The sequence below is a fragment of the Vigna angularis genome, chromosome 6, assembly GCF_016808095.1.
Source record: "Vigna angularis cultivar LongXiaoDou No.4 chromosome 6, ASM1680809v1, whole genome shotgun sequence".
In the NCBI taxonomy this organism is placed as follows: domain Eukaryota; kingdom Viridiplantae; phylum Streptophyta; class Magnoliopsida; order Fabales; family Fabaceae; genus Vigna; species Vigna angularis.
Window position 1 is genome coordinate 24,944,754 of NC_068975.1, and position 27,930 is coordinate 24,972,683.

Here is a 27,930-nt window from a genome sequence, read left to right on the forward strand (position 1 = left end):
AATTTAATAGCTTTTATCACATATAAAGAAAAGTATGTAGGTTAGTTATTTTGATAAGAGACTTATCACGTATTCATCTTGTAAGAACTAGTGGAAAGGGATCTGTATTCACTTTTTTTTTTCCTTGTAAAAGATTATGTTTTATTATAATTATTACAAAATATATTATGAAAAATAGTTATAAAATATATTTTTTATAGTTTTATAGCATAATGTTTTACTAAAAATAGTTTATGAGTAAAAAATATATTTACAAAATTTAAAAATAAAATAATAAATTTGAAATTGTTAATTGAAAGTAGTTAATGGAAATTAAAAGAATATTCAAAAAAAAAAATTAAATTAAAATAATATAATGAGTCATATTAATAAAGAGTAAAATGAATAAAAATGTTACACCAAAATAACAGTGATAAATAGTTATAAAAATGGATTTCTTAATTAATAGTTATTGATTAATATTATATTTCATTATTTATTTATAAAAGAAAATTAGATTTATATAAATTTTTATGTTTATAGAAATACAAGTTTTCTTTATATATATTATTATATATTTTTCCATAAAAAAATTTATTCTGTTTTGGTTCTTATAATTTATTGTATTTGTTATTGTACCATCATAGTATTAAATAATGTTCGAGTATCAGTTTTAGTTTTTATATGAAATTGGTTTAAAGTTGGAATAAATTAATAGAAAACAAAAGCTGTTTGTTATTCAATGAACCATTTCACTTATTATAAACAAGTGAAAACATATGGACTATGTGGGTATAGATTATATGTGTGTTTATTTGTTTGATAGTAAAAAATAATAAAAATATTATTATTATTATTATCATAAATAGTTTTTATTTATTTTATAGATGATTTTATAATTAAAGAGATATTAAATTTAAAAATAGTCAAATAGAAAAACGATTAAATTTAAATAAATTGCATTTAAAAGATAAAATTGATAAAATAATTATTTTAATTTAATTTTTTTAAAGAATAAAATTGAAAAAGGAAAATAAATTCTCTTTATGTATAAATTCAGATAATAAATTTTATTATAAATAATAAAGTAGTTATAAGGTTGTTATTCAACCAACAATCTTACCTTTTACAAATAATAAATCTTGTTATAAATTATAAATAATAAGGTATCCATAGCCTTTGAACACTTATATTTTTTTTTACTTGAAGTGACATCAATCTTAAATCAGAATACTAATAATTCACCTTAAAAACTAATTGTTGTTTGATTTAAATCATAACAGCTATAATAAATTGTCTATTTAAGTGATATTTTGTTTTTATCATTCCTAATACACTTTTAGATTTTTTTTTTATCTTCAATGTTTTTTCTCTTTTTTTTTATTCTCATATAAAGATTTTAGTTTTCTTAATATCTATTATTTATTAGCATCTTTAAGTAATAAATTGTTTCTTAACTTTTCAAGTAGAAATAACCTATGCATTTTAAAAAAGAAATCTTAAATAAAAATTATTGTCATGTAAATAGTGTATTTTTCTGTAACTAAAGTTTCGCATTTTATAATTCTTCAAGTCTTCCACGTTTAAAGGTGAAATCTAAAATAAGTTTAAGAGTTTTGTTTTTAAGGAATTTTCATGATCAACAGTGAGGGGTGCGGAAAACATAAAGGCCCATTTGTACTGCGTATCATGATCAACAGAAAAAAAAATAGTCTAAGCCCAAAATTATTTTTTGATATTTTTATTATTTATTAAATTACAACATATGAAAAAAAAAAACATTCATGAGTTGTGTCTTCCCCTCCTCGTTATTCCAGAATCTTCACCGCCCTGAGCTTAGAAACCCCATTTCAGTCTTCGATCTCAAATTTTGAATTCGTAAGTTCTTTTCCCACTTTCTAGACTTTAATAATAATTTCGAAGTTTCGTTTTTATATTTTTCCCATAGGATTTCAATTTGATCGATTTCATTACTTCATTTCTTCCTATGTTGTAATCTATGGATTTTCTAGGTTTCAAAATTATGATCTTTTGCGTTGGATTTTTTATGGGGCCGATTCTATTTTTTGAATGTAGTTATAGTTTGATACTGTGAAGGGAACATAATAGTGAGTGGTTGCTCCGCAGGAGAAGGTGTTGCATATAGACTTGACTGTGGGAAGATGCACCCTCCTTTAACATTGCACAAACACCCAATGTGCGCTGAAGTGAGTTTGTTCGATCACTCTGTTTAAAAATAGACCAAACTATTTACTATTATTATTTTATTCTTAAATAGATATTCTTGTTGTGTTATTGATAAACTTGTTGGTCATTATAAATTTGATGTTCATAGTTATGCCATGGGATGACGGTTAACTGTAGGATATTTGGTCTCAATCCAGTATTCCGCTGGGTAAATCACCTTTGCAATGTAAACTTTTAATGGCTATGTGGAATTTTATGTTGGATGAATAGAATGAAGCTTTGATGACAATACTCAAAAAGCTTCAAACTCCTTTCATTGCCTTTGCAGTCCACGGTGGACTTTAGAAATTCTGGTTTTACTAAGCTACTATTTAGTTTGAGATTTTGTTTCTACATTATTTATTATCTTCAGAAGTTTGTATGGCAAATGAGTACAGTGAAGACAGTTTTTATTGGTTTCTATTTTTACTTTTCCTTGTATAAGCTTTAGAATACCGGAAATAAAGTAAAAATAGAAAATAAGGGCAAAATTTTTCATTTGATCCTGAATTTCCCTGTAATTGGTCTTGCAAACGTGAAGCAGTATAACTTTAATTTAGACTGTGCGTTTATGCAGATTATTGAGCAGTTTCAAAAGTGTCATGTAGAACATCCAATTGCCAAATTCTTTGGCGAATGTACTGATTTGAAAATAAAATTGGATCGCTGTTTCAGAGAAGAGGTAGCCTTTTTCATTTCTTTCGTCTTTTTTTTTTTTTTTGTTAAGGATCTCTCTGTTTTGTTCTCCTAGAAAGCTTTGAAGCGGAAGGCTAATTTTGAAGAGAGCAAAAAGTTAAAGGAACAACTGCGAATTTTGAGGAAAGAAAATGCTGCAAGCAGCAGTCAATAGAAGGATTTTTTGAGATGTAGAAAATGCCAAACTGCTCTGCAAATTAGAACTATAATTTTAGGCAAGGCCTTGATATGATATACGTCTTACAGCCTTAAAAGAGGGTTATTAACCATATTGTTTGAAGTATTTTTTATGCCCCTGCCTGCTCTGTCTTTATCCTACTCAATCAATAATCATTGATTCATTATACGTGCTGCTCACTTACATGCATGCTACCCAGTCAATATTACATGTGTGTCGGCTGATGTAATTAGGATTTAAACTTGGAATCAGGAAATAAAAAGTTATTAGTTTCTAAGGTTCTAAATTTGCTATGACTTAGACAAAGCATAACATGTTTGGGTTCCACTGAGGACAGTGACTCAGAATGTTATAGTGCATATCCCTGCATGATGTAGGTGGTATGTATATAATATAACTTAGCTTGAAGATTACTTGCCTTGGGAACATTATGGCTGTGACTGTCAACTCTTTCTTTTACTAACTCTGTAGCACCCAGGTCTTATCTTTGATAAATGTTTTTTAGTATTTATAAGAGAAGGAAATACTCCAGATAAAACGATGTAAACTTTTTTTCACAAGTTAAAATTAACTTGTGTATTTTTAAAAGATTTTAGTGTATCTTAATTTGAAGATGAAAAAAGTCCAATTATTTTACATTTTTTAGTTATTTTATTTTGTAGAAGCTACACAGAATTTCCTCTGAACAATTTTATATGGTTTCTAAAGTCAAAACCAAAAGGGAGTATAAAGAATTTGAAAGTAAATTTTTTTAATTTGTTTTTTCAATCAAATCTTACATTAATTCTCACAAATTTATTTTTAAATTTATTTTCATTTGTCTTTAAATACACTTAAATAAATAACAAAAAATTTATTTTCAAATCCTTTTAAATTCATTCAAACACTCTTTCAAATCCATTTAAGTAAACAAAGCCTAAGTAATTAAATCCATTAATAATAAGTAATTAAATCCATTAATAAGAAACGGATATTTCTTAATTTAAACAAATATAATGTTGAATCTTAAACATAATTGACGAGCATCCAAAAGAGAGTTGGAATTTCAGTTTCACGCAGTGAACTTTTCCTTATTTGGCTTTTTGATCGAGTTTTCCAAGAGAATGTTGATATCTTAAAGACAAATTTGTGGTTAAAAGATAAAAGAAACAAGGAATAAAAGTTTTGATAAGCAAAATCTACAACTTTTAAAAGCTTTACTGGGTTGAGATCGTATTTTGTGCTGCAATTCTGTAGGTGAAATTTACATCCAAAGAAAACAAAATCATAGGAAGTACTATTAACTTGGTAGCATTCCACCCAAGCAACTGTTTGGTTAAAACTTTCCATGTACTTAATTCTATATTAACACTGTCTATGTACTTAAGATTAAGGAAGTGACTTTCCCTTCGTTTCCGTTTACTTACGTGCCTTAGAAAAATCGTTTTAGGGCATCAGTGAGTGATATTGCCTCTGCTGCACTCTGGCCAGTCTTCCAGACCTTGAATTCTAAGGGTTTTGAAGAAGTTTCAGTCCATAGTTTGAGTGCAGTCATTGTATAGGGTCCTCCTGTTTCACCATAGGAACCTACACAATGCCAAATAGAAATATCAGGATTCTCCTTCACCTTTCTTGCGCTAGAAATGTCTCCAACATTTGCCTCTTGTTCATCATCGTCACTTAAAACGATGACATCTGTAGTAGGAATGGTCAATTCCATGTCTTCCACTCGAATAGCTGAGGTACATGTATCCTTGACACTTGCAACTGAAATGCTTTGCTTCTCCTTTATCGTTTGTTCAGCATCCAAGGTAGCACACAGATTTCTGCCATTTATTATAACAGAACCAGATTCAGTGTTCCTCGGTTGGCTATATCATGTTTTGCTGGATAGTTAAATTTTTCAAAGAGTTTGGCCTCAGGATCATCTTACCTTGCTTTTGAGGTAGAAGATTGAGGCATATTCTTTTGAGAAGTATCTTTATCTTGGGAAGCAGTACTGGCAACAGGAAAGGTTGTGCCCTCTTGGTCTTCCTTCACTGCAGATTTTGGACCTGAGCCATGAAAATTAACACAGTGCATATTGAGGTACATTTGCAAATACTATCTGCATAAATTTCCTCGCATAATAATTCAGAACAAGAAAGTCACTTTTTACCGTAAAATGCATACACATCAGATTGTTTATCCTTGATTGAAATGATAAGGTGGGCTAAATATAGGAATGAAATAATAAAAGTTTCATAAAATACAGTAAAAGATCATGAATCTAAGTGACACTTTGTCAGAGTAAAACAAGGATTTGGTTGTTAAAACAGAAAAACTTAAAACTGTGTATTTAACTTCTAATACATAGTAAAGAGAAACGTGACCATATATGTGTATACGATAATGAACTTTTAGTTCTCTTAAAAGTTAATGGCATCACACTACAGGGATGCCAACCTTCATTTTAAGGTCATCTAGTATGACTTTCAATCATAATCTTCCACAAGCAAGGGCTTGAAATTCAACTGAAATTCAACTAATACACTGGAAAGAGATCCTTTATCTTATTTTTTATTTCTCCACATTACTAGACTTTATCTAAAAGATATACACTACCAAGAGGTAGATTTTTTGTCAGCATCAAAACAAGTACATCAAGAACATAATTTTTGTGGGAGATGAAAATTCTTCAGGGGGACCTAATGTATTAATTGTTTATGTAGATGATATAGTTGTAACTTGAAATGATTAAGCAGCAGGAGTGGAAGTCTTAAAATGTTTGACAATAAAATTTTTAAATTACATGAAAATTAAACTGGAAAATAATTTTACAGGACTTGATTCATCCCTTTCATAATCTTCTATTTATAAGAATAAATTGATACAAAAGTACATGATAATTAGGGTAACCCTAGACACAATATAATCATGATAAATAGAATAATCCTAGACACAATATAATCATGATAAATAGGAACCCTTACACAATATAATGATGATAAATAGGATAAATATCTTAACACTCCCCTTCAAGCTAGAGCATACAAATTGTATGTATACAAATTGTATGTATAGCTTGGAACAAATAAACCCAATCCGATGACCCCTTAATGACTTAGTCAATACATCTGCGAGTTGATTGTTTGACCCAATAAACTCAGTACATATTTCTTTAGTCAACAACTTTTCACGAACAAAATGACAATCAATTTCTATATGTTTAGTCCTCTCATGAAACATTAGATTTGATGCAATGTAAAAAGCAGCTTGATTGTCGCAATACATCTTCATAGTATGGATGTCACAAAATTTAAGTTCTTAAAGGAATTGTTTCACCCATACAAGTTCACATGTTAGTAACACCATTGTCTCATACTCGGGTTCAGCTGTTGATCGAACTACTACATTATATTTCTTACTTTTCTATGAAATAATATTTCCTCCTCCCAGAGAAACACAATATCTTTGTAATAGATCGTCTATCAATAGGCAAACCTGCTTAGTCTGCATCACAATACCCAGAGACCTGAATGCTTCCTTTATCTTTATGTAACAATCCTTGTCCGAAAGCTTTTTTGACATACCTTAGAATGCGAATGAGAACATTCTAATGATCAACACATAGAACTTGCATAAACTTACTAACCACTCCAACTGCAAATGATAGATCTGGCCTTGTAATAGTGAGATAAATCAGTTTCATCGGTGTTAGCAAGTTGGTAATGGATGATATTCATTCACCAACTTGAAGTGGAGTGCCAGAATCCCTTGAAATATGTTGGAGATAATATTTGTTCAAATTTAATTACATTCCATGATAGGAATTTAATTGCATTCCATAATAAGGAGATAGGTTAACCATATAGTTTACATTTATTGTACAGGATATCCTAAACTATAGGGATATATTGTCTATGGTAAATTAAGGGTTTCCTTAATTAAGTTTTCTGCATTCTATCTAAGGGCAATTTCTGTCTTTTGTGAATATTAGCAGTAACAATATTTTTGACAAAATTGTATGATGTATGGACCCCATATTATCAAAGTCCCTCTCACTACCCCATTTCTATTTAAAAGTACCACTCATAACTGTTGTAACAACCATACACACTCTTCCTTTAATTACCTAATCTCTCTAGAATATACTTCTAAGGTCCATTTGGTTGAGTAGAAAAATAAAGTGGGTGAAAATTCTTGAAAAGAGAATGAATTTTATTATTATCATTCATTTCTATAACATTCTCCTTACACTTACACTTATTTGTAACAATCTAATCTTCCAAAAAGGAAAAATAAAAAAAACAATATATTCAAAAATAAACTAGAAGATTCTACATATATTTTTTCTAATTAGGAAAATTCTACTGATATTAATAAGAAATGATATTAATAAGAAATAAAGGGAAAAGTAAAGATATTTGGTTGAAGGGAAATAGAAAAGAAATAATGAGATAAATAGATAGATTAATAGAAATAGATGAGAAATAAAGGGAAAAAGCTCCAGTGAAACACACTAACTTTCTAATTCTCTCATTCCTTTTTCTGTTATACCAAACTGTTAGGATATTTATCTTATTTTATCATCATTATAGTGTGTCAAGGGTTACCCTATTTATCATGATTATATTATGTTTAGGATTACCCTATTTATCATGATTATATTGTGTCTAGGGTTACCCTATTTATCATGTATTTGTGTATCAATTTATTCTTATAAATAGAAGATTGTGAGAGGGATCAATCAAGCCCTCTAGAATTATTTTACAGTTTCAATCTTAAGTTGGTATCAGAGCGGGTCGATCCCGCTCTGGTTTCTGTCTCGTAATATATATTTGTCCGGCGCCACAGTTCTTTGTCGCCCGCCGCTGCCCGCCGCCGGCCACCGTCAACCGTCGGCCACCGTCGGCCGTCGCCGGCCACCGTCTCCGGCCACCGTCTCCGGCCACCGTCCGGCCACCGTCCGGCCACCGTCACCGCCGGCCACCGCCCGCCATTGCCGGCCACCGTCGTCCATCACTGTCAAAGTTTCCTTCGTCTAAACCCTTAGGGTTTTCTTGTTCTTCGATAGTACTATTCGTCTTCTTCAGAAATGGCGTCTGGCAGTACTCTTTCCTTCTCTGGAAGTCCATCAATTACCTCCGAGAAGCTAAATGGAAAAAATTATCTATCATGGTCTGCTGCCGTTGAAATGTGGTTCCTTGGCCAAGGGCATTATGACCACCTTGAGCGAGATGGAAGCCATGTGCCTACTGAAAAAGCTGATCAGTGGAAACAAGCAGATTTCCAGTTGTGTGCCCTGTTATGGCAATCAGTGGAACCCAAACTTTTTGTATCTTTGAGGGCTTTCAAAACTTGTCACTCCTTTTGGAAGAAAGCCCAAAGCATTTATGCCAACGATATTCAACGTCTCTATGACACTACGAATAAACTTGCATCTCTTAAAATGGCAGACCATGATATGGTGTCCTTCATGACTGAAGCCCAATCTGCTGTCGAAGAACTTAGGATGTTTTTGGAAGTAGATCCATTAGAGGATATAAAAAAGAAACTAGACAAATTCTACATGGTGTTGATCCTTCGTGCCCTACATCCCGATTTTGATCATCTCAGAGATCAACTTCTAACTAGTCATGAGGTCCCCTCTATGGAAACATTGACCACTCGCCTTCTGCGTGTCCCGGTATCTCAAACTCAAGAAGCGCATGAACTAGTGGAACCATCTGTCATGGTTGCCACACGAGGAAGAGGAGGACGTGGCACTAGAGGAGGAGGACGAGGAGGTCGGGGACGTACTCAATGCACATATTGTAAAAGGATGGGTCATACTCAAGAGAATTGCTACTCCTTACATGGTTTCCCTTCCAAAACCGCCAATATTTCGAAGACTGAAACTTCCACTTTGAAAACTGAAACCTCTACTTCTATGTTTTCTGAGGATGAATATCAAGAGTATTTAAGGTTAAAGTCTAACAGCTTGGCACAACCATCTCAATCTCCCAATACATCAACAGCCTGCGTTTCTCAATCTATGGAATGTCAAAATTCATGGGTAATTGACTCAGGTGCTTCTGATCACATTTCTGGTAATACCTCTTTGTTCTCATCTATTTCCTTTCGAGAAAAACCTCATTTCATAACCCTTGCAAATAACTGCATGTTATCTTATTAATAGGATGCCCTCCTCCTCTCTTGATAATAAAGTCCCTTTCTCCATTTTGTTTCCTAATGATCCTCTCTTTCATACATCTCCCCGAGTGTTTGGCTGTGTATGTTTTGTTCATGACATGTCTCCAGGTCTAGACAAACTCTCCGCTCGCGCTCTCAAATGTGTCTTCTTAGGCTATTCTCGACTTCAAAAAGGATATCGGTGTTACTCTCCTGAAACTAAGAAGTATTACATGTCTGCCAATGTCACATTCTTTGAACAGACTCCTTACTTCTCTCCATCTGTTCAGGATGTTTCTATCCTCCAGCAGGTCCTTCCTATTCCAATGGTTGAGTCAAATAGCTCCACTGTCTCTGTCATTCCCAGTCATGATCACAATCCTTCTACACCTGTTTCTCCACATACTGAGATCATCCCACACAGGGCCCCAATGGATAGTCCACCTCCCCAAGACAATGGTGAATCTCCTACTTCAGATTCTTCTCCCTCGTCACCTCCTCCCACGCCTCCTGGTGCAAATGATTCAGCATGGCCTATTGCCCTCAGAAAAGGTACTCGTTCCACTCGGAACCCTCATCCCATTTATAATTTTCTAAGCTATCATCGATTGTCGCCCTCCTATTTTTCTCTTTTATCCTCAGTGTCCTCTGTTGTTATACCCAAGAATGTGAAAGAAGCACTTGATCATCCTGGATGGCGACAAGCTATGATTGCAGAAATGCAGGCTCTTGACCACAGTAATACTTGGGAGCTGGTGCCCCTTCCCCCAGGAAAAAAGGCGGTTGGTTGTCGATGGGTGTATGCAGTTAAAGTTGGCCCTGATGGTGAAATTGATCGGCTCAAAGCTCGGCTTGTTGCAAAAGGTTACACTCAGGTTTATGGTCTTGATTATTGTGACACTTTCTCTCCTGTAGCCAAGATGACTACTATTCGTCTCTTCTTTGCCATGGCAGCCATTCGTCACTGGCCACTTCATCAATTGGATATCAAGAATGCCTTCCTACATGGTGATCTTGAGGAAGAAGTTTATATGGAGCAACCTCCAGGGTTTGTTGCTCAGGGGGAGTCTGGTATGGTATGCAAATTGCATCGATCTCTATATGGCCTCAAGCAATCCCCACGTGCTTGGTTTGGAAAGTTTAGCTCCATTGTTCAAAAATTTGGGCTAAAACGCAGTGAAGCAGACCATTCAGTTTTTTATTGTCATTCTTCTCTCGGGAAATGTGTTTACTTAATAGTATATGTTGATGATATTGTCATTACAGGAAATGATGCTGTTGGAATATCTCAACTAAAAGAGTACTTGTGTAGACATTTTCAAACCAAGGATCTTGGAAGTCTCAAATATTTCTTAGGCATTGAAGTAGCGCAATCAAAAGATGGAGTTGTAATCTCCCAAAGGAAGTATGCTCTTGATATATTACAAGAAACAGGCATGATTGATTGTAGACCGGTAGACAGTCCCATGGACCCAAACCAGAAATTAAGGACAGAAGAAGGTGAATTATTCTCCGATCCAGAGAGGTATAGGAGGCTGGTTGGCAAACTGATTTATCTCACTATTACAAGGCCAGATCTATCCTTTGCAGTTGGAGTGGTTAGTCAGTTCATGCAGGCTCCATGTATTGACCATTGGAATGCTCTCATTCGCATTCTAAGGTATGTAAAGAAGGCTCCCGGGCAAGGATTGTTATATGAAGATAAAGGAAGCATTCATGTCTCTGGGTATTGTGATGCAGATTGGGCAGGTTCACCTATTGATAGACGGTCTACAACAGGATATTGTGTTTTTCTGGGAGGAAACATTATTTCATGGAAAAGTAAGAAACAGAATGTAGTAGCTCGATCAACCGCGGAAGCCGAGTATAGGGCAATGGCATCACTAACATGTGAACTTATATGGGTGAAACAATTCCTTCAAGAGGTTAAATTTTGTGACATCCATACTATGAAGATGTATTGCGACAATCAAGCTGCTCTCCACATTGCATCAAATCCAGTGTTTCACGAGAGGACTAAACATATAGAAATTGATTGTCATTTTGTTCGTGAAAAGTTGTTGACCAAAGAAATATGTACTGAGTTTATTGGGTCAAACGATCAACTCGCAGATGTATTGACCAAGTCATTAAGGGGTCCTCGGATTGAGTTTATTTGTTCCAAGCTTGGTACATACAATTTGTATGCTCCAGCTTGAGGGGGAGTGTTAGGATATTTATCCTATTTTATCATCATTATAGTGTGTCAAGGGTTACCCTATTTATCATGATTATATTATGTCTAGGATTACCCTATTTATCATGATTATATTGTGTCTAGGGTTACCCTATTTATCATGTATTTGTGTATCAATTTATTCTTATAAATAGAAGATTGTGAGAGGGATCAATCAAGCCCTCTAGAATTATTTTACAGTTTCAATCTTAAGTAAAGCTCCAGTGAAGATATTTGGTTGAAGGGAAATAGAAAAGAAATAATGAGATAAATAGATAGATTAATAGAAATAGATGAGAAATAAAGGGAAAAAGCTCCAGTGAAACACACTAACTTTCTAATTCTCTCATTCCTTTTTCTGTTATACCAAACAAACCTAATTTTATCCATCCCACCTATTTCCAGTACCTCCCCTCCAACCAAACCAGCCCTTAATTTTGGAACCACTTGGTACCTAACTCGTGCAGAAAAGTATCTTCATTGGTCATGATCTCCTCCGTAAGAGAAATAAAGGTTCTCCAAACGGATACATAGACACTGGCGTAGTGTGCATTTTCTTGTAAAGCTACAAGAGTTATATCCTTCTTTACCAAGAGCAATGGATTAAGTTTAGGCCTAAAATTTATTCGGTACATAAACAAAGATAACACAACCAGATTTTTTTTGGGTTAGTCATGTATTCTTTGTTGAGATAAACTTAAATTTGGGGTTTATTTGTATTTTCGTTTCGGTCTTTATTCTTTTTTGGTCTGTGGTCAGTTTTTATTTCGATAATTGATCCAGTATTATTTCGTTCAGTAGATATACCCGGTCAGTCTTTATTTCGTTCAGTAGATATACCCATTCTTTAGTTCTGTTTTCAGTTTTATTTAATTGCAGTGGTTATCTTTTGTAAACGGCCCAAGACCCATCTACACGTCTATTTAAAAGTCATTGCAGTTTAATGGAAAGCACCACAGAAAATTAACAGTGCTTCTATTTCTTTTGTGTGTCAACAATCTTAACGTGGTTAAGAGATTTGAAGTTGTCTATAGCTGTCAACAGAATCAGCACAGAAGTACGATTTTATTTATTAACTCATAAATTGATGCTAGCAAACATGATAAGCCAAACAAGTTCAGCAAGACCATTCTATTGAAGAATGTTAGGATAACTAGATCAGTACTGAATTCCTATCAAAGTAATCGCTGTGGGCAACTATTAAAGTTTTTTTTTATTTGTCACAAGGTATGAAACTGATTTTCAACCATATCGACGAAGTTTTAAAATAAATTTGACACATCAAACTTATCAGACATAAAATAAATACAACACTTGCAAAACAACATCAACCTGATTTACATACTATTGACTGGTAGATATCTATTCAAAATAACATATATATATATAAACTAAAAAAAAGGTAAAGACAAAAAACACGGCAAACCTGCAGCATCTGTTGTATTATTTAGGCAATGAGCAAAACCAATGTGTTTGGAATACTGTCCGACAGAGTTACAAGTCTGTCCACTGGCTAATTCTGACAAGCCGCTTTGCTCAAGTTTATCTCTTCTTGGGGAACCGTCCGGGGATAGGGTGGCATCAACTATTTCAGGAACTACTTTTGGAATGTCATTTAACAAACGTGATTGCTCGAACTGTGTCTCAAGCTTCACCTTTTCATCTAAGTACTCAGAAAGTGTACGTAAAATGGTCAAGGATCAAACTATTCATAGAATATATCAAACTCCAAAACACAGAATAAGCCAACATTTATCAAAAATCAAAGAAGTAACAACAGCTTTCAGCTTATTTTACAACTCTCTCACTTTAAATCGATTATGAGATAGATATGCTTGATCAAGCATTAAAACGGAAAACAACTGAAAATACTTTGACCATTAGCCACAAATTTGAGGCAACAATAAAAAAGGTAAATCATGAAAGGATATTCTCTCCTCCATCCCTTTTCATTTGCCCGATCAATCAGGTTTTGTAATAATACTAACTTCCTTGGGATCCACTGTCACATAAAGCAAAATATAAAGAAAAATATCAGTAAAAATATATTATACGCGTGGTGCTCTTTAATAGTCTAAAGGAATCAAGTGCTCAATAATGTTAACAAGCAATTAGACGTACTAAGCATAAAGGATTAAAGTAATAATTTAAGGGCAGATTTTAAATTTACTTTGCATAATATGTTTAGTGTCTGCTGACATGTGCTTCAGCGAGTTTCATAATTACAAGATACTATCAATTCTAACCACTGAATTTTGGAAAATAGTAATTAATAAGTTAGCCTTTGCTGTTGTTGAATTTTATGATGTCGACCGTGTTTAACTGCTAACCTAAAAGAAAATCGTATTCTGAATTGCATTCTATCTTTATAATCCCAAATTCATAAGTACATACATACATGCTTTATTATATCTTCATGTAGACTTCTAGCTTTCTGCTCAAGATCCAGCTGTCAACATAAGGAGGTGGTTGTCATCTGTTGGTCACATGATTGTACTATGACTAACCAACAAATTATATCATTCTGCAAATCAAACTATAGCACATAAAACACATAAAGACCATTTAATCAGTATAGTCCAGACTTACTAAAATATATGTTTAACGGCCCTAAACTTGAATGGAAGACACAGATATACTGTTGTAAATCAACACATAGATAAACGGTCTCTTTTTACGGAAAATTATTGTTTTATCACTGACGAACATGAAATACAGATGACAAAGATTAAAAAGATTAGAAATTTGAAGTCTAATTTTGTTGAAGTTGATGATTCTATCATCAAAATTGATGAGTGATGTTTTGGCATGAAAGACTGGGATCCTATCAACTTAAAGAAGTCGTTAAATTCCATGCAAGATAATTTGGGATGACAAATCTTGGAATATCATGTTTAAAGATATGAAGTTAAACAAAATGACTATGATGACAATGATTTAAGCCAAGAAATTGAAGGAAAACTTGTTGGTATAATGACTGCACTTTCCCGGTTCCTGGAGTTAAAGCTCAACACATCAAATCTCAAGGAGTGTGTTAATGAGACTTTTCCCTTACTAGAATTGAATAAGTTTTAGATAGAGAACTTGTTATTGTTATAGATTTTATCTTTTTTTTTTCTTCTGTTTAGTTAATTTATTTAAATTTCAAATAAATATAATGGTAGGTTACATTTCCTCCATTTTTAATCTTTTTTTTTTTTGGGATTGAATTAGACTGAGACCAATACCTAAAATGATGCTCTACTTCAGTTTCTAAATTACAGTTTACAATTCACAAAGCTTATCGGAAGAAACTACATTTGAGGAGCTCAAGTCTTCAACGACAAAGGTCAACTGGGTTACTTGACTGGAGACTCTCCTCAAACAGAAAAGACCAACCCTTTGCTTCATAAAATGGATGTCAAAAAACTCTATCATCATTATTTGGCTGATCAATTAAATGGAGACAACAATTTAGAAATCATATTTAAAATCCCCTCCAAAGGCTTCCTTACATGCATTACTACTGCTATTCTATAACAAAGATTGCCACCATTTTATTTGCTGAAAACTTCAAACATAACCAACAAAGTGCCCTTAACATCAAACATAACCAAGCAAATGTTAATTAAAATTTATCATCAAACTCAACATTTACAGTGCCCTTAATAAACTTACAGATCATTGAGCAATGAGCATAGTATTTATTATGGTATGCAATAAATCACTCATAAGTCATACAGCAAACTAACCACGGTAGGCTGTTTGAGCAGACCGTTTCTCATTCTCTGGTACAGATCTCGACATTCCTCCTGCATAACACCAAATGTTATAATTATGAATCCATGGAAAATATATATACAGACAACTAGGATCATAGGGTACTATATTTATAATAGAAAAACTACGGACTAAGCCCAAAATACAAATAATAATCGATTTATCAAACGGTAATAGAACAAGCTCCCAAGTTTCATTATCCTGAAAAATACTTAGTTCATCTAGCATGGCCTAACACCAACCAAGATCGGCTAGAGCATCACTGACAGATTTAGAAACGGGTAAAATGTATACCTTTATGGAGGATAATTGGAACGTATACTATGTTAAGAAATAGACTTTAACTTTAACTTAATCTTACATACAAAACCGGCTTGTGATGTGTGAGGTTCGCACCTACTTATATGTTGTGAATTGGTTTTATCTCTAATTGATGTGGGACTTCCAACATACCCCCCTCACGTCAAGATATATACATCTCATACGTGAGACTAGACATTAATGGATGATCCGATAACGGGTGGAACAATATGTCCGATAAACAACAAATCTCGTTAGGATAGGTTCTAACCTATGACTTTGATACCATATTGAGTAATAGAAAAACTAGGTATATAATTAATCTGCCTTGTATAGAAAATACATATAAGGTACTATATTTATAATAAAGAAAATATGGTCTAAGCACAAAAATACAAATAATAATAGAAAAATAGAAGATAAAAGATAAAAGATAAGATATCTAAAATATTTAAGATATCTAACAAAATTGTTGCTTACTTAGAGAAAAATCTTATTACCATAGCATTCATACCTCAGAAAAGTCATCATCTGAAATTTTAGAGATAGGTACATTTTTCGGCACATTAGAAAGTTGAAGCATAATTTCCTTGTTGATTTCATCATTGTTTAAAGATCTGTTTATTCCTGTAATTTTGCAGATATAGATTGTCAACTATGCATGTAAGAAAAGTATGATAGCTAGTACAACAGCATCAGGCATGTTGACCTTCCACAGCAATGTACTGCGCCTAAAAAAAGAACAAAGTACAATATGCTTGAGATTTTATATATCATTTATATTTTCTAGATATGCGTTTTGAATACAATGTATGTGACTCGGGATCTTTTTCTTCCAATACAAGAAAATTAGAGTCAAAATTATACGCATGGTCCACTAATTCTTTTAAAATATTTAAAAAAAATGTAAGTTCAGGATAAAGTTATGATGAGCTGAATCCAATTAATGCCTTCACATGTCTTGTCAAAAGAAATAATATTATTTAATCGAGTATAAGAAGCAGTAGATTTATTTTGAGTAAAAATAAATAAAAGGCAGTCAGTATATATAATTTGACATAACAAAACATTTTGCACAGTATCCTCTGTAATTTTACATCACAAAAGTAGTTTATATACCTACAGTTCTTCAACTCATGTATTATACACATGCTAACTATATACAAAACAAAGATATCTTACTACTAGCTGCAACAGACATGTCTATCTCTTCATTACATCTCATGAATTTTATTTTAGGCAAATTACATACCAAGAAATCTTTTGTATACTTCTGAACCCATTTCAGAAATAGGATCATCAAACAATTACACTATCAGTAGTTTATTTGAAAACCCTTTTGAAGCCAGCAAAAATTAACTACTTTACTTCCATTAAAAATTGAAAAATCTACCAAGTACTATTTCAGTAGTTTGAAGAAGTCAAGAGATAAATTACCAACAACTTGCACAAGCAGATGTGAATTCTTCTGCAAATAGTCATTCGGATCAGTTTTGATTCTTACAAAACTTCCTAGCACTTTGCCATCAAAAGTTTGTGGTTGCTTTGAAAGTTCATCCACTAAACTCCTCTTCAAGTAGACAAGCTTGAGGTTCGAACTAACTATGGCTGCAAAACAGCTTTGATGCCCTTCAGAAACTATGTCCACATTATGAGATTTTGTACATGAAATCGATTTTCTCTTTCTTGACAAGTTGGATGGTTCATTATAATCCCTATCTTCAGAACTGCTACTAATATCATCCATTTCTTGACAATTCTCAGCAAAGTGTGGCGCCAGAAGATTGTTTATCCTGTTTTTGTTTACTGATTTCCTCCGCAGTAAGGATATCAACAGTGCATCGCAATGTATCTTTCTCTTTTTCTTAGGGTCAAAAAGATTTTTTTCTCTGCAGTACTCAATAATGATTGAAGTGACATCATGTTCAGAAAGTTCATTGCTCGTGTCTTTGTCTATATGTTCAAGAAATTCTATGAGACTTCTCGAACCCCATCCAATAAATTCTTTTTTCTTATCTTTCCCACTTCCTTTCATTGATTTTAACTTTCCCATACCCTTATTTGTCCTCCTTGACTTTGATCCTGCTGTGTCACACAGGTCATCACAATCAGAAACCATATAGTTACTCACGTCTTCAGAATCGCCAGTGTCATCTTCCTCTACACCTATTTCATCTGGATCCAAGTCACATTTGCTTTTGCCATTCTTAAAAAATCTATGGGCAGAGTGTACATGTTTAGAATTCAGCCCTTCTTCTTCTTTGATGCTTTTATAATATTCTGAAAATAAGAATTCATATGTCGCTTGATCTTTGAAATCTACCAATTCCTGTTAATAAAAAAGCATGAAAAAAAAGATGATATAAAAAAAAAAGAAATTTGGTTTAATAGTCCTAGAGAAAGATAAATGTTCTATACTAAATTCCAAGTTCCCATCAAGAAAAGGTGATATAAACATGTCTTATGTTAAATGCGAAAGTACTACACTTGACCATATAGTTTAAATTGTAAAATTCTACAACTAGGCATACATTGAAATCTTATCCAGTCATGAAATATTCTCCATCCATCAGAATACATCAAGCATCCAACCATGAAAGACCTTATGTCAGTACTGATTACAATTTATTGTTTAAAATTCATCAAAACTAACTCTACAAACGTAAGATTTCATTTTCAGGTCTCATTTCATACAAGTGATAGGAATGTAAGAAATACAGATTTGGTTCCTTTTAGTGTTTTTCACAAACAATTTTTGCCTTTAATTAAAATAATAACAATAAAACAGTTCCAGGCTGTGTTTTCAAGTTTCTCTTCAAAATAAATAGAACAATATTTATTTTTACAAAACAGGCAAAAACACAGAAAAGATGAGCCTCTGTTAATATTACTGTCCCAGCTTAACAACCTGTGTTGTTTTAATAGCCATTCTTGTGATAGGTTCAGGGGGAAAGTATATGTTAGAAGGAATAAGAGGGATAGACAGTTATAACTGTCTGTGTGGTGGGTTTGTTGTGTGTCAGACTATTATAAAGTCTGTTTGGGGGTTGTTTTCTTTAGTTTTAGAATTGGTTGATAGTAAAGGGAAGGGAGAGACACGTCCTCTCGAAAGACCTAGTGGTGTGTGTGAGTTCTACATTCCAGTGCAAACCAAGCTGCCTGGTTTCCTTGTAAGATCATCCAAGAACCTGTCTTGGAGATTTTTGAGGAAGTAATAAAATCTGGATACCTATTAATTGGAATTCAGAGCCTCTTTTGTGGTGCTGTGGGGGTTGTAGGGCATGGTGAATACGAGAATGGAGTCAAAATTGGATGGGCTGGAGAGAATAGTGCAAGAACATGAACATGAGAATCAAAGACAGTTCCAAAGATTGGAAGAGATGATTAAGGGGCTGACGGTGGTGGTAGAAAGATTAGCATCCTCTGATAAACATACAGAGGGTAGTGCTTCTGTTGCCAAGGGAGGCTGGAGGGCAGTCCCAAATAATGAAGGAGGAGGTTCAGGCGTGACTTCTGCAAAATGGAGGAAGTTAGATATTCCTATTTTTGCAGGAGAGGATACTTATGGCTGGACTAACAGGTTGGAGAGGTATTTTCGTTTGAAAGAAGTCAATGAGGAGGAGAGGATGCGAGCTGTTATGGTTGCTTTGGAGGGGAAAGCCCTGAATTGGTTCAATGGTGGGAAACCTACAATCCGAATCCCACATGGGAGGCTTTCAAAGGAGTGGTTGTTCGACGGTTTCAGCCAACAATGCTTCAAAATCCTTTTGAAGTCTTGATTGGTTGCCAAACTGGCAGGTGGGAGAGTATATTGAACAGTTTGAACAATATGCGGGGTTCTTGAAAAGTATACAAAAGGATTATTTGATTGGCATATTATTGAATGGTTTGAAGGAAGAAATAAAGGTTGAGGTTAAACCCAAGAATCTTGCTGAGTTAATGATGAAGGCTCAAATGGTGGGAGAAAAGGTTAGGGTCACCACCACCAAGGGGAATCTCTCACTGTGCAGCTTCAAAGTAACACCTTGCCACCTACTCGTAGTTACTCAAAGGAACGGGAAATTCAGTGGTTGTACCAACTCCAACAGAGGAAGTGGAGAGAGCAGTGGTTGTGTGAGCACCACCAATAGTTCTCCTGCGGGACTCAACAAAGAGGAGCACTGTTTAGAAAATTGTCCCAAGAAGAATTGCAAGATAAAAAAGGGCTTATGCTTCAGGTGTGATGAGAAGTTTGGGCCTAATCATACCTGCAAAAAATACACAGCTCCATATGCTGCTTATTTCGGAGGAGGAAATTCAGGAGTTAGGAGAATCTGCTGCCTACATTCATAAAGAATTTCCAGATTTAAAACAGTTGGGAAGCTCCTACAGCCATCAATACTGAGTTTCCTGCTTTTTCACCTTGATGACAAGGTGAAACTTCATGGAGGAATAAGAAGGACATACAGTTATAACTGTCTGTGTGGTGGGTTTGTTGTGTGTCAAACTTTTATAAAGTCTGTTTGGGGGTTGTTTTCTTTAGTTTTAGAATTGGTTGATAGTAAAGGGAAAGGAGATACAGGTCCTCTCGAAAGACCTGGTGTTGTGTGTGTGAGTTCTACATTCTAGTCCAGACCAAGCTGCCTGGTTTCATTGTAAGATCATCCAAGAACCTGTCTTGGAGTTCTTTGAGGAAGTAATAAAATCTGGATACCTATCATCTTGTCACTAGCTTCGGAAATTCATGTAAAAAAATTAAACTTGTAATTTTCCATTAATGTTTCCATTTTGTTTTCAAATTTAGGATGTCAAATACTGTCACAATTTTCTTTCTTTTACCCTTGCTACATATAAGACGTGATTGAAAACAATCTTACCCCATCAGAATCAATACCAGCATCATCTTCTATTAGAAGAGCAAGTTTTAAGCAGTGACGGCAAAATCCTTTGGTCGCTTTTACAGTAGCAAAGTCAGCCTCATAAAAGCATTTCCCACAAGTAGCTTTTGGGCAGCAAAAGCACTTAATCTTGGACACTTTATGGCAGAGAGAGCAAACATGTGAACCTGCAAAAGGAATTTATTCAAAAGTCCTTCAGTAACAAAAGGATCAAAAAGGCATTCTAACATGATCTCTTAAACATGAACAGATAGGAAACAGGGGGTAGACGCATTTATATCTATGCATGAAAATATAAAAAGACCATATACGAGATTTCTTAGGAGTTGTAATACAGATAAACGGTTCTTTTTTTTGTTTAGTTTTGAGATAATTAAGCAGAATAGATTCTGACAACAAATAGTGTATAAAAGAACAACTGAAGCATCTGTGCATAATTCCCAGATATATATAAGATGAGCAGTTAGATCTCATGGTGGAATCAATTGCATAAACGAAATATATTTTACTGTCTTCCAACAATGGTAGGGTGATAGGCAGAAGCAGGCTTACTACAAGTCCATTCACTTCCATTCTCCAAAAAGGAAGCATCTTTACCCACGCAATGAGGATGATAAGCTTTCCGGCAACCCCTTCAATCAACATGGGTTAATTAACAGTCAAAAAGAAAGTCTTCTCCAGGGAATAAAATGATACAAGAATTCAAATTGAGATCCATTGTTAATTATACACACACGATTGAAGAATATTTCAACTAAACCACAATTTTACCAACAAGAAGTAAAATAAACAGAGCCTAAAGCATGAACAACTTATTTTTTTACCATCTCACAATTTTCTATGTTTGCTGCAAGGCCAAATTCTTGGTATAAAATAGAAAACAGGAATGAAAAAATTGATGCCATTTATAAAAGCAGCAAACTACCACGGGTCAAATTTATGTAACCCTTCATCTTTCCCACAAAAACAAAGACCCAAGTGAAAAGTCACAGCACTCTGAAGCAAATTAAAACCAAAGAAAATAATTAAAAAATAAAGTAATTATACTTTATGTTTTTTTATTACAGATTCATCTGTCACTACCAAAGGTTAAAAAAAAATCTCAATGTAGGATATAAAAGATTTGTAGAAAATTTATATCTGATTCATTTCGAAATTGTCCCAAGAATAAACAGCGTCTTCTTCCCATTCATAACTCATTCTTATATTTTAAAATTAAAATTTCATCAATACAACACTTGTTTGGGAGGTGAAACTTACCCATGGTCACAGACCATTAATAATCCTCCATCCTTGCAAATAAAACAACAGTCCTCAGTATCCTCGGTCCTTGTCTTCTTCTTCTTCACCATCTTGTTTCACGAAAATAAAATAAACACCCTCCAAAAAAACACTGCAAAATGTAGCTGAAAGAAACCACAAATCAGAAAGGGAAATGCAGTAATAAGAAAGACAAAAAAGATAAACTGAATATAGAAACAGACTCCAGTATAATGAAAATTTCAATCTTTAAGAAAGCTGTGAGTGAATTCTAGAGGCATGAGTGATGGGTGTAGGTAGTGATCAGAGTGAGAAAGTGAATGAGAAATAGGGCACAGAAAACGAAGAAAGGATCTGACTAGGATTTTAGTGGGACCCATTGAGTCTATACGTACAAATTGGAACGTTACATCTTCAAAATCAAATTAATTTCAATAACTACGGATGTTCTAACTCGTCTGGGTTTTTTCTCTTGGGTGTTATAAACTTAATAATAACTCGGTTTAGTCAAATGTTATTATTATTGCAAAAAAATGTTTCTTATGTTTTTATTAAAAATTACTTAAAATTTTGGAATATTTTTGTACACTCTTTTTTTTTAACTAAATTTAATTATATGAATTTTAGTCCATTTTACAATTTTGACTATTGTTTAATTTAATAATGGAAAATCATATAAATAAAATGTATTTACATTTATGCTATGTTTAGTATATGAAAAAAAATTGGAAATTGTTGTATACATAAGCGTCTGATATTATTTTTTTTTCATTCAAAAAAATTCATTTCCTTCTTATTTTTTATTTTGAAAAACTTGTCTTTTCCCATTTAGTGAGATTGGTATTCTTATGGTATGTTTGATCTAAAAAAATATATATAAATGCAGAGAAAATAGGTGAAAAGAAATACCTAAAAGAGTAGAACAAAAGTATGTGTTATTTGATTGAAGACAAATGAACAAAAAAATAATGTTTTGAAACTATATTATTAAAAGTAAAATAAATTAGTTCTATATTATTAATTAATATTGATATTTTTTATATTATTTATTTTCTCAAGAATAGTTTATTATTAATTATCATTTTTATTATTTATAGTATATTATTATTTTATACCATCGTACTATAATATATTTTATATATTGTCATATTATACTTTATATATTGAGAGGAATATCTAAACAAAAGTGAGAAGTTCTTAATATTTGCAATGCAATGACTATTTAAGTAATTTATTTTGTTAAAAGCTCGTCCGAGTGAAATTTTTTTTGTTACTTAGATAGATAAGTTTTTTCTGTAAAAGACTTTATGCTCAAGTAAGAGATAAATAAGTTCTTTTTGCTAAGAGTGTAGAATAAATATGAGTATAAGATATTGAATAAATATTAAGTGAATATTTTTTAAAGAAATACTAATTGTATTTATACTTCATCATAAATAATAATTATAATACTAAGTAGACATTACTCTAATAGATATGGAAAAACTCCAATGTTAACTCGAATTCTTTAATATATTTATGGAACACCTAAAAACACTTGAAATTTCTTACTTATCAAGCTTTACTTGAAAATTACACACAATAAAAATTATAAAAAAATAATTTAATATATTAGTAGTTTAAATTCAGAAATGAATAAAAATCTAAAAGTAAATAAAGTTAAATTTGACTGACGATCATTATATTAACATAATAAAAATAAAATGACACAACCAGATAAAAACAAGTGTATACAACTTTTAAAAACTAAGTAGAAATATTAAAAAATTTAAGATTACAATCGTATAATAATTTATTTTTATCTAAAAAACACAAACTTTATCTATATTGTAAAATTTACATGATTACATTATTTTATGTCATTTTATATGTGCTAATTATTTTGTCAGTTTGATTTACCATACTTTTAATATAATAAATTAACTTATGAATTTATAATTTTTAAGGTAAAAATTTGTCAGATAGTAATTATGAGATATCATCCAAGTTATTATCTATCAAATGAGTTAATTTTGTTAAATAATTAAAGGGAGTGTTTGCTTCGATATCAATATATATCATGCAAACATTTTTTAGTAGTTGATGTATTGATAAATACAGCATAAACATCATACAGTCAAGCTCATAAAAAAAGTGTTGGTATGTGGTCACATAGAAAACATATTTCAAAGTAAAAAAAAATGAAAATATTTCTCACATTCATATACGTGTGTTCAATTATTATTCATAGAATGTTGTGGAATAATCGAGAAGGAGACTGAAATAATTAGCCATAATTTCTGTTTTCCATAACACAATTTTAATTTTTTCATTACTTATAATAGTTGGATTTAATGTCAATGTAAATGTCATTCTAGTCAAAAACGTATAATTTTTAACAAATTCACTTAATTTAATTTAATTATTTTTTATTTTTTATTTAAATATTATTAGTAACATCTTTTTATTATATTTGTAAATGAGAATAAAATAAAAAATATTTAAAGAAAATAAAATATTATAAATTTATACATTCAAGACTCTAGATAAGTAACACAAAAAATATCAATATTATAAAATTATTTATTTTCTTTTTTAGTTTATTTTTGAATTACATTTAAATTATATGTTAAATTTTTTATTTTGAATTGTCTTTGAAATTTAACATTAGTGAAATTATTTAAATTTGAATTACAAAAAAATTATAATTTTTTTTAGACTAAAAAAAATTGTAATTGAATGAGTCAGTAAGTCAATCTCTTTAATCCATTAATCCATAATGGATAGGTCAGATTCAAATTTTTTCGACCCATTAATAAATAAACCGAGTTAAATTGACTCACTGAATAATCAAGATATCATGCATGGGATAGACCGCGTGCCTATTTTAAGAACACTAATTCTCAGTAATGTGATCATTTAATTTTGGTCCATATGCGGATTAATACGTACAGTGTATTATCTTATTTTTATTTTTATTAAGCATTATGAATGTGGTCAAAATTTTGTCAAATAAAATATATAATTTTTATATTAATTTAGGATATTAAAGTTTTGAAGTTAGATAATAATTTTAAAACCATTTTGTTGTAAAATAATACATAAGGACTTAGATTTTTAAAACATTTATTTTACTACATAATTAACTCATTTATCATTTTTAGTGTTCAAATTTTATAGCAATAAAAATAGCATAAATTTCTTATTTGAAAAATTATTTTGTGAAGATAAAACCTTTAAACAATGTATAAAGTTATCTTTGTGTATTATAAAGTTGGCATCTTATAAAGGCCAGCATGATTAGAAATCAAGAAAGATAAATAAATATATGATTTTAATGCATTACAAAAAATCTAAGATAATAATACTAATTATTATATGTACATTAATTTAACGTTTAACTTTTTTGAATTTTATATAAACTAAAACCATCTAGGTAAAATAATATAAATTTATTCGTAGAATATCTTATTTTAAATAAATAAATTAGAAAGTAAATTTAACTTTTTCTAAGGATGTTTTTTAGGATTATACTTAAATCTATCAACTTTTGCTGAACACGAAGTTAAATATATCTTACTAATCTTTCACAAAAGATTTATCTTATTATCATTGTTAATTGTGTAACTCGTTCTTGCCATAACATGACTACAAAATAAATTCATCACACATTTGTTTACCATGCGAGCAATTCATCAATGATATACAAAACATTCCAAAATATATATTTTTCTCAGAGTTCAAAATGTTTACTACATTTCATAAATAACAAATTATAGTTAAAAAATAATAATATATTTAAAGAACATATTCTTAAACTAAAGATCAACTGATCCCTTTTGATGCTATAACTTGACACAAACACTTTTAAAAAAGAAGGTGGAAGCAAAGTTTGTACTTAAGGTAAAATCAAGCAGCAGCAAAACAAGTCAAAGGCAGATGCATAGTGTTAAGGAGGTCAAAGGTTATATATTAATTATAAACTCACAATTAAGGTCCTAATTAACACAAGAGCATGTCATTACATTATTGATTGGAAGTAATTAAGCAGACACATGCATGAAGCACATTGTTATACATAAGGGTTGATTTAGCCAGGGAAAGCAGCAACCTCAATGGGTGAAGTTGGTCTGCATGCTGCTGGTGCATCATACTTGGTGAACAGCTTGTAAGAGGAAATGAGAGAAAGCAACACATAGCAAAGCACTGCCACAAATGTGATCGTAATTGATGCTGTCACCTTGTTACAGAATCGACCAAATGATCCACAAGCTGAGCTCCATGTTGTGGCAGTGTTGCCATTCTCAGCTAGGTACAAAACCTCAGTTGACACTGCTCCAGCAGCTAGAACTATGTATGTTAGCACCTACCAATGCAAATTCAAAACGTTTTCAGTATATGCATAGTTAACAATAGGATTAACATCATAAACCCAGTCCAAAAGTTTAAACGATCCGGGAAAGTTGATTCTAACTTTAACGGACTAAAGTTTGAAATAGGTTGGCTTAAATCGAAAATTGAGAAGGATTGGTTCATTTTGAAAGCTTTTTCATTTTGATTCTGGTTTAGGCTACAAATATTGCTTTTTCATAAGTTTGAACTTCATTTTGAAAGCTTAAATTTAATCCTTATCTGTACTTTTTTATTCACAGGCTTGGATTACTGGTGCCACTTAAACTGAAGCAATGCTGAGAATATTTACAGAAGTTAAAAGAGTGTCAAATAACAGCACCATTGTTGATGAAGCCACGACCACAATCACATCCTTTGTTATTGTGGTGGCAGAGATATTCCATCTAGTTCTATTTGACCATCATTATTTGGAGCATTTATAATCTCTTAACACTTTATTGCAGGAAGAAATTAAGAATGAGTGAGATGTGATGACCTGATCAAGCAAAAAGAAAGTCCAAGCACGAGGCATAGTAGAAGGTCGTGGCATAGCAGCAATAACAGCTGAAAATAGAGAGTAACCTGCACAAATGCCATTCGCATGCACCAGATACCTGCAATATAAAAAACCCATCAACCAATATGAATCTTTGTCATCCTTTTCGTATATATTCTGATTCAGATCTAAAAATTTCACAATAACTAATATGCACAACATTAATAAGGGTTATTTTGTATGTTAACATTATAGCAGTTTCAATATTTGAGCCTAAAACCAAAACTAATTTAGATTCATCTTACACAATCTGAGCTCAAAAATCAACTATCCAAACATGAGTGTTTCTAACTAATCTATCGGTATATATATTATTAGAAAATGTCTACCAATATTTTATTTTTATGAGTATTTTGAATATATTAAAACCTATTAAATGTGTTATTTTTTTTAGTACTATTAGATTAAGGTATTACATTTTTTTATATTATTCTATACATAATTATTAACATTATCGTATGAATATCAGATCGATTTACAATTTAGTTAAAAGTTGAATCAATGAATAAACCTAGTTTGAATCAGCATCTTCACTGATACAACACTGTAGTCCGATTTCAAAACATAGTTAGAGAGTTGAAGGACTAACTTTAAAGAAGTGCCCCTGATAAAGAATTAATTAATCTGTACTTTTAATCCTTAACAGATTGATTAATTGGCAATTCTGAGAATAAAATTGATGATCAATGCAACAGTAGGGACAGAGTTAGGAGATGCAAACAGTTTCACAGCAAGTATACCATTATTTCATCTTATTTGTGTCTCCCTTAATCTCTTATATGTTAAAAAGCATTCTAAGAACTTGAAGAAAAAGGACATATATTTCCTGTACTTGGTAACATATACATACTTGAAAGCTCCAAGGTCAGTGTAATCAACAGAACCATATTGATTTTGCTGAGAGTTCTTAAGCATGAGAACAAGTGCAGAAACACAAAGAGCAACAGGAAGCAACCGCAGGAAGGTTTCGGCAGTGCGAAGGGTGTTGGTGTTGCCTTCCAACTCATCTCCCATCTTCATCTGCATGGGAGATCTTGAACCTTCCACAACATTTGTTTTCTCCATCCTTGTTTGTATACTATTTCTTATGAACAAAAGCTTTGTTTTTATGTGTGTTGGTAGGTTTTGAAGAGTATGTTATACTAGTTGGTAGTGGTGATAGGGTAGGCATGTAGGGCATTAAAGGAAAGAGTGGAGAGGCAGGTATGGGAACTGCAACTGCATTCAATGTTGTCATTATTAAGGAAGCCCACATCTTCCCAAACTCATAACATAAACCTCTCATTTTCACTTTTCCCTTTTGGATTTCTATTGTTTTCCTCCCATTACCGTCACTCTGTGAAGTTTGAGACAACCGAGCACAATAAATGGAGTAAATAAT

General features: G+C 32.2%; 3 protein-coding genes and 1 long non-coding RNA gene across 7 annotated transcripts; 2 read left to right on the top strand and 2 right to left on the bottom strand.

Annotated features, from left to right (window-relative positions):
• Positions 1 to 1,737: 1,737 nt before the first annotated feature.
• LOC108342422 (uncharacterized) lies at positions 1,738 to 3,247 on the top strand. Of its 3 annotated transcripts, none has more exons than XM_017580197.2 (4): positions 1,738 to 1,857; positions 2,107 to 2,186; positions 2,783 to 2,887; positions 2,957 to 3,247. In XM_017580197.2, the coding sequence occupies exons 2-4, from the start codon at positions 2,142 to 2,144 to the stop codon at positions 3,053 to 3,055; spliced, it is 249 nt and encodes an 82-aa protein (XP_017435686.1). In that variant the 5' UTR covers positions 1,738 to 1,857; positions 2,107 to 2,141; the 3' UTR covers positions 3,056 to 3,247. The 3 variants fall into 3 exon arrangements, with proteins under 3 accessions (XP_017435686.1, XP_017435687.1, XP_052735041.1); XM_017580198.2 differs by having other exon boundaries at positions 1,752 to 1,857; positions 2,056 to 2,186; XM_052879081.1 differs by having other exon boundaries at positions 1,761 to 1,857; positions 2,077 to 2,186.
• Positions 3,248 to 4,284: 1,037 nt separating this feature from the next.
• LOC108343285 (uncharacterized protein At5g08430) lies at positions 4,285 to 21,951 on the bottom strand. 2 transcript variants are annotated; one of them, XM_052879079.1, is made up of 12 exons: positions 21,847 to 21,951; positions 21,623 to 21,768; positions 20,915 to 20,994; positions 20,342 to 20,529; positions 16,923 to 17,814; positions 16,000 to 16,112; positions 15,158 to 15,217; positions 13,825 to 13,875; positions 13,357 to 13,428; positions 12,853 to 13,105; positions 4,992 to 5,112; positions 4,285 to 4,884 (listed from the first exon to the last, which is right to left on the bottom strand). In XM_052879079.1, the coding sequence occupies exons 2-12, from the start codon at positions 21,712 to 21,714 to the stop codon at positions 4,491 to 4,493; spliced, it is 2,316 nt and encodes a 771-aa protein (XP_052735039.1). In that variant the 5' UTR covers positions 21,715 to 21,768; positions 21,847 to 21,951; the 3' UTR covers positions 4,285 to 4,490. The 2 variants fall into 2 exon arrangements, with proteins under 2 accessions (XP_052735039.1, XP_052735040.1); XM_052879080.1 differs by having other exon boundaries at positions 21,623 to 21,951.
• Positions 4,879 to 16,349, top strand: LOC128197385 (uncharacterized). Its single transcript, XR_008249919.1, has 2 exons — positions 4,879 to 5,146; positions 16,127 to 16,349. It is a non-coding gene; the product is annotated as an uncharacterized LOC128197385 (long non-coding RNA).
• Positions 21,952 to 25,550: 3,599 nt separating the features above from the next.
• On the bottom strand, positions 25,551 to 27,679 carry LOC108342089 (CASP-like protein 2A2). Its single transcript, XM_017579795.2, has 3 exons — positions 27,400 to 27,679; positions 26,490 to 26,607; positions 25,551 to 25,967 (listed from the first exon to the last, which is right to left on the bottom strand). Exons 1-3 carry the CDS (start codon positions 27,612 to 27,614, stop codon positions 25,692 to 25,694), a joined length of 609 nt encoding a protein of 202 aa, XP_017435284.1. The 5' UTR covers positions 27,615 to 27,679; the 3' UTR covers positions 25,551 to 25,691.
• Positions 27,680 to 27,930: the final 251 nt, after the last annotated feature.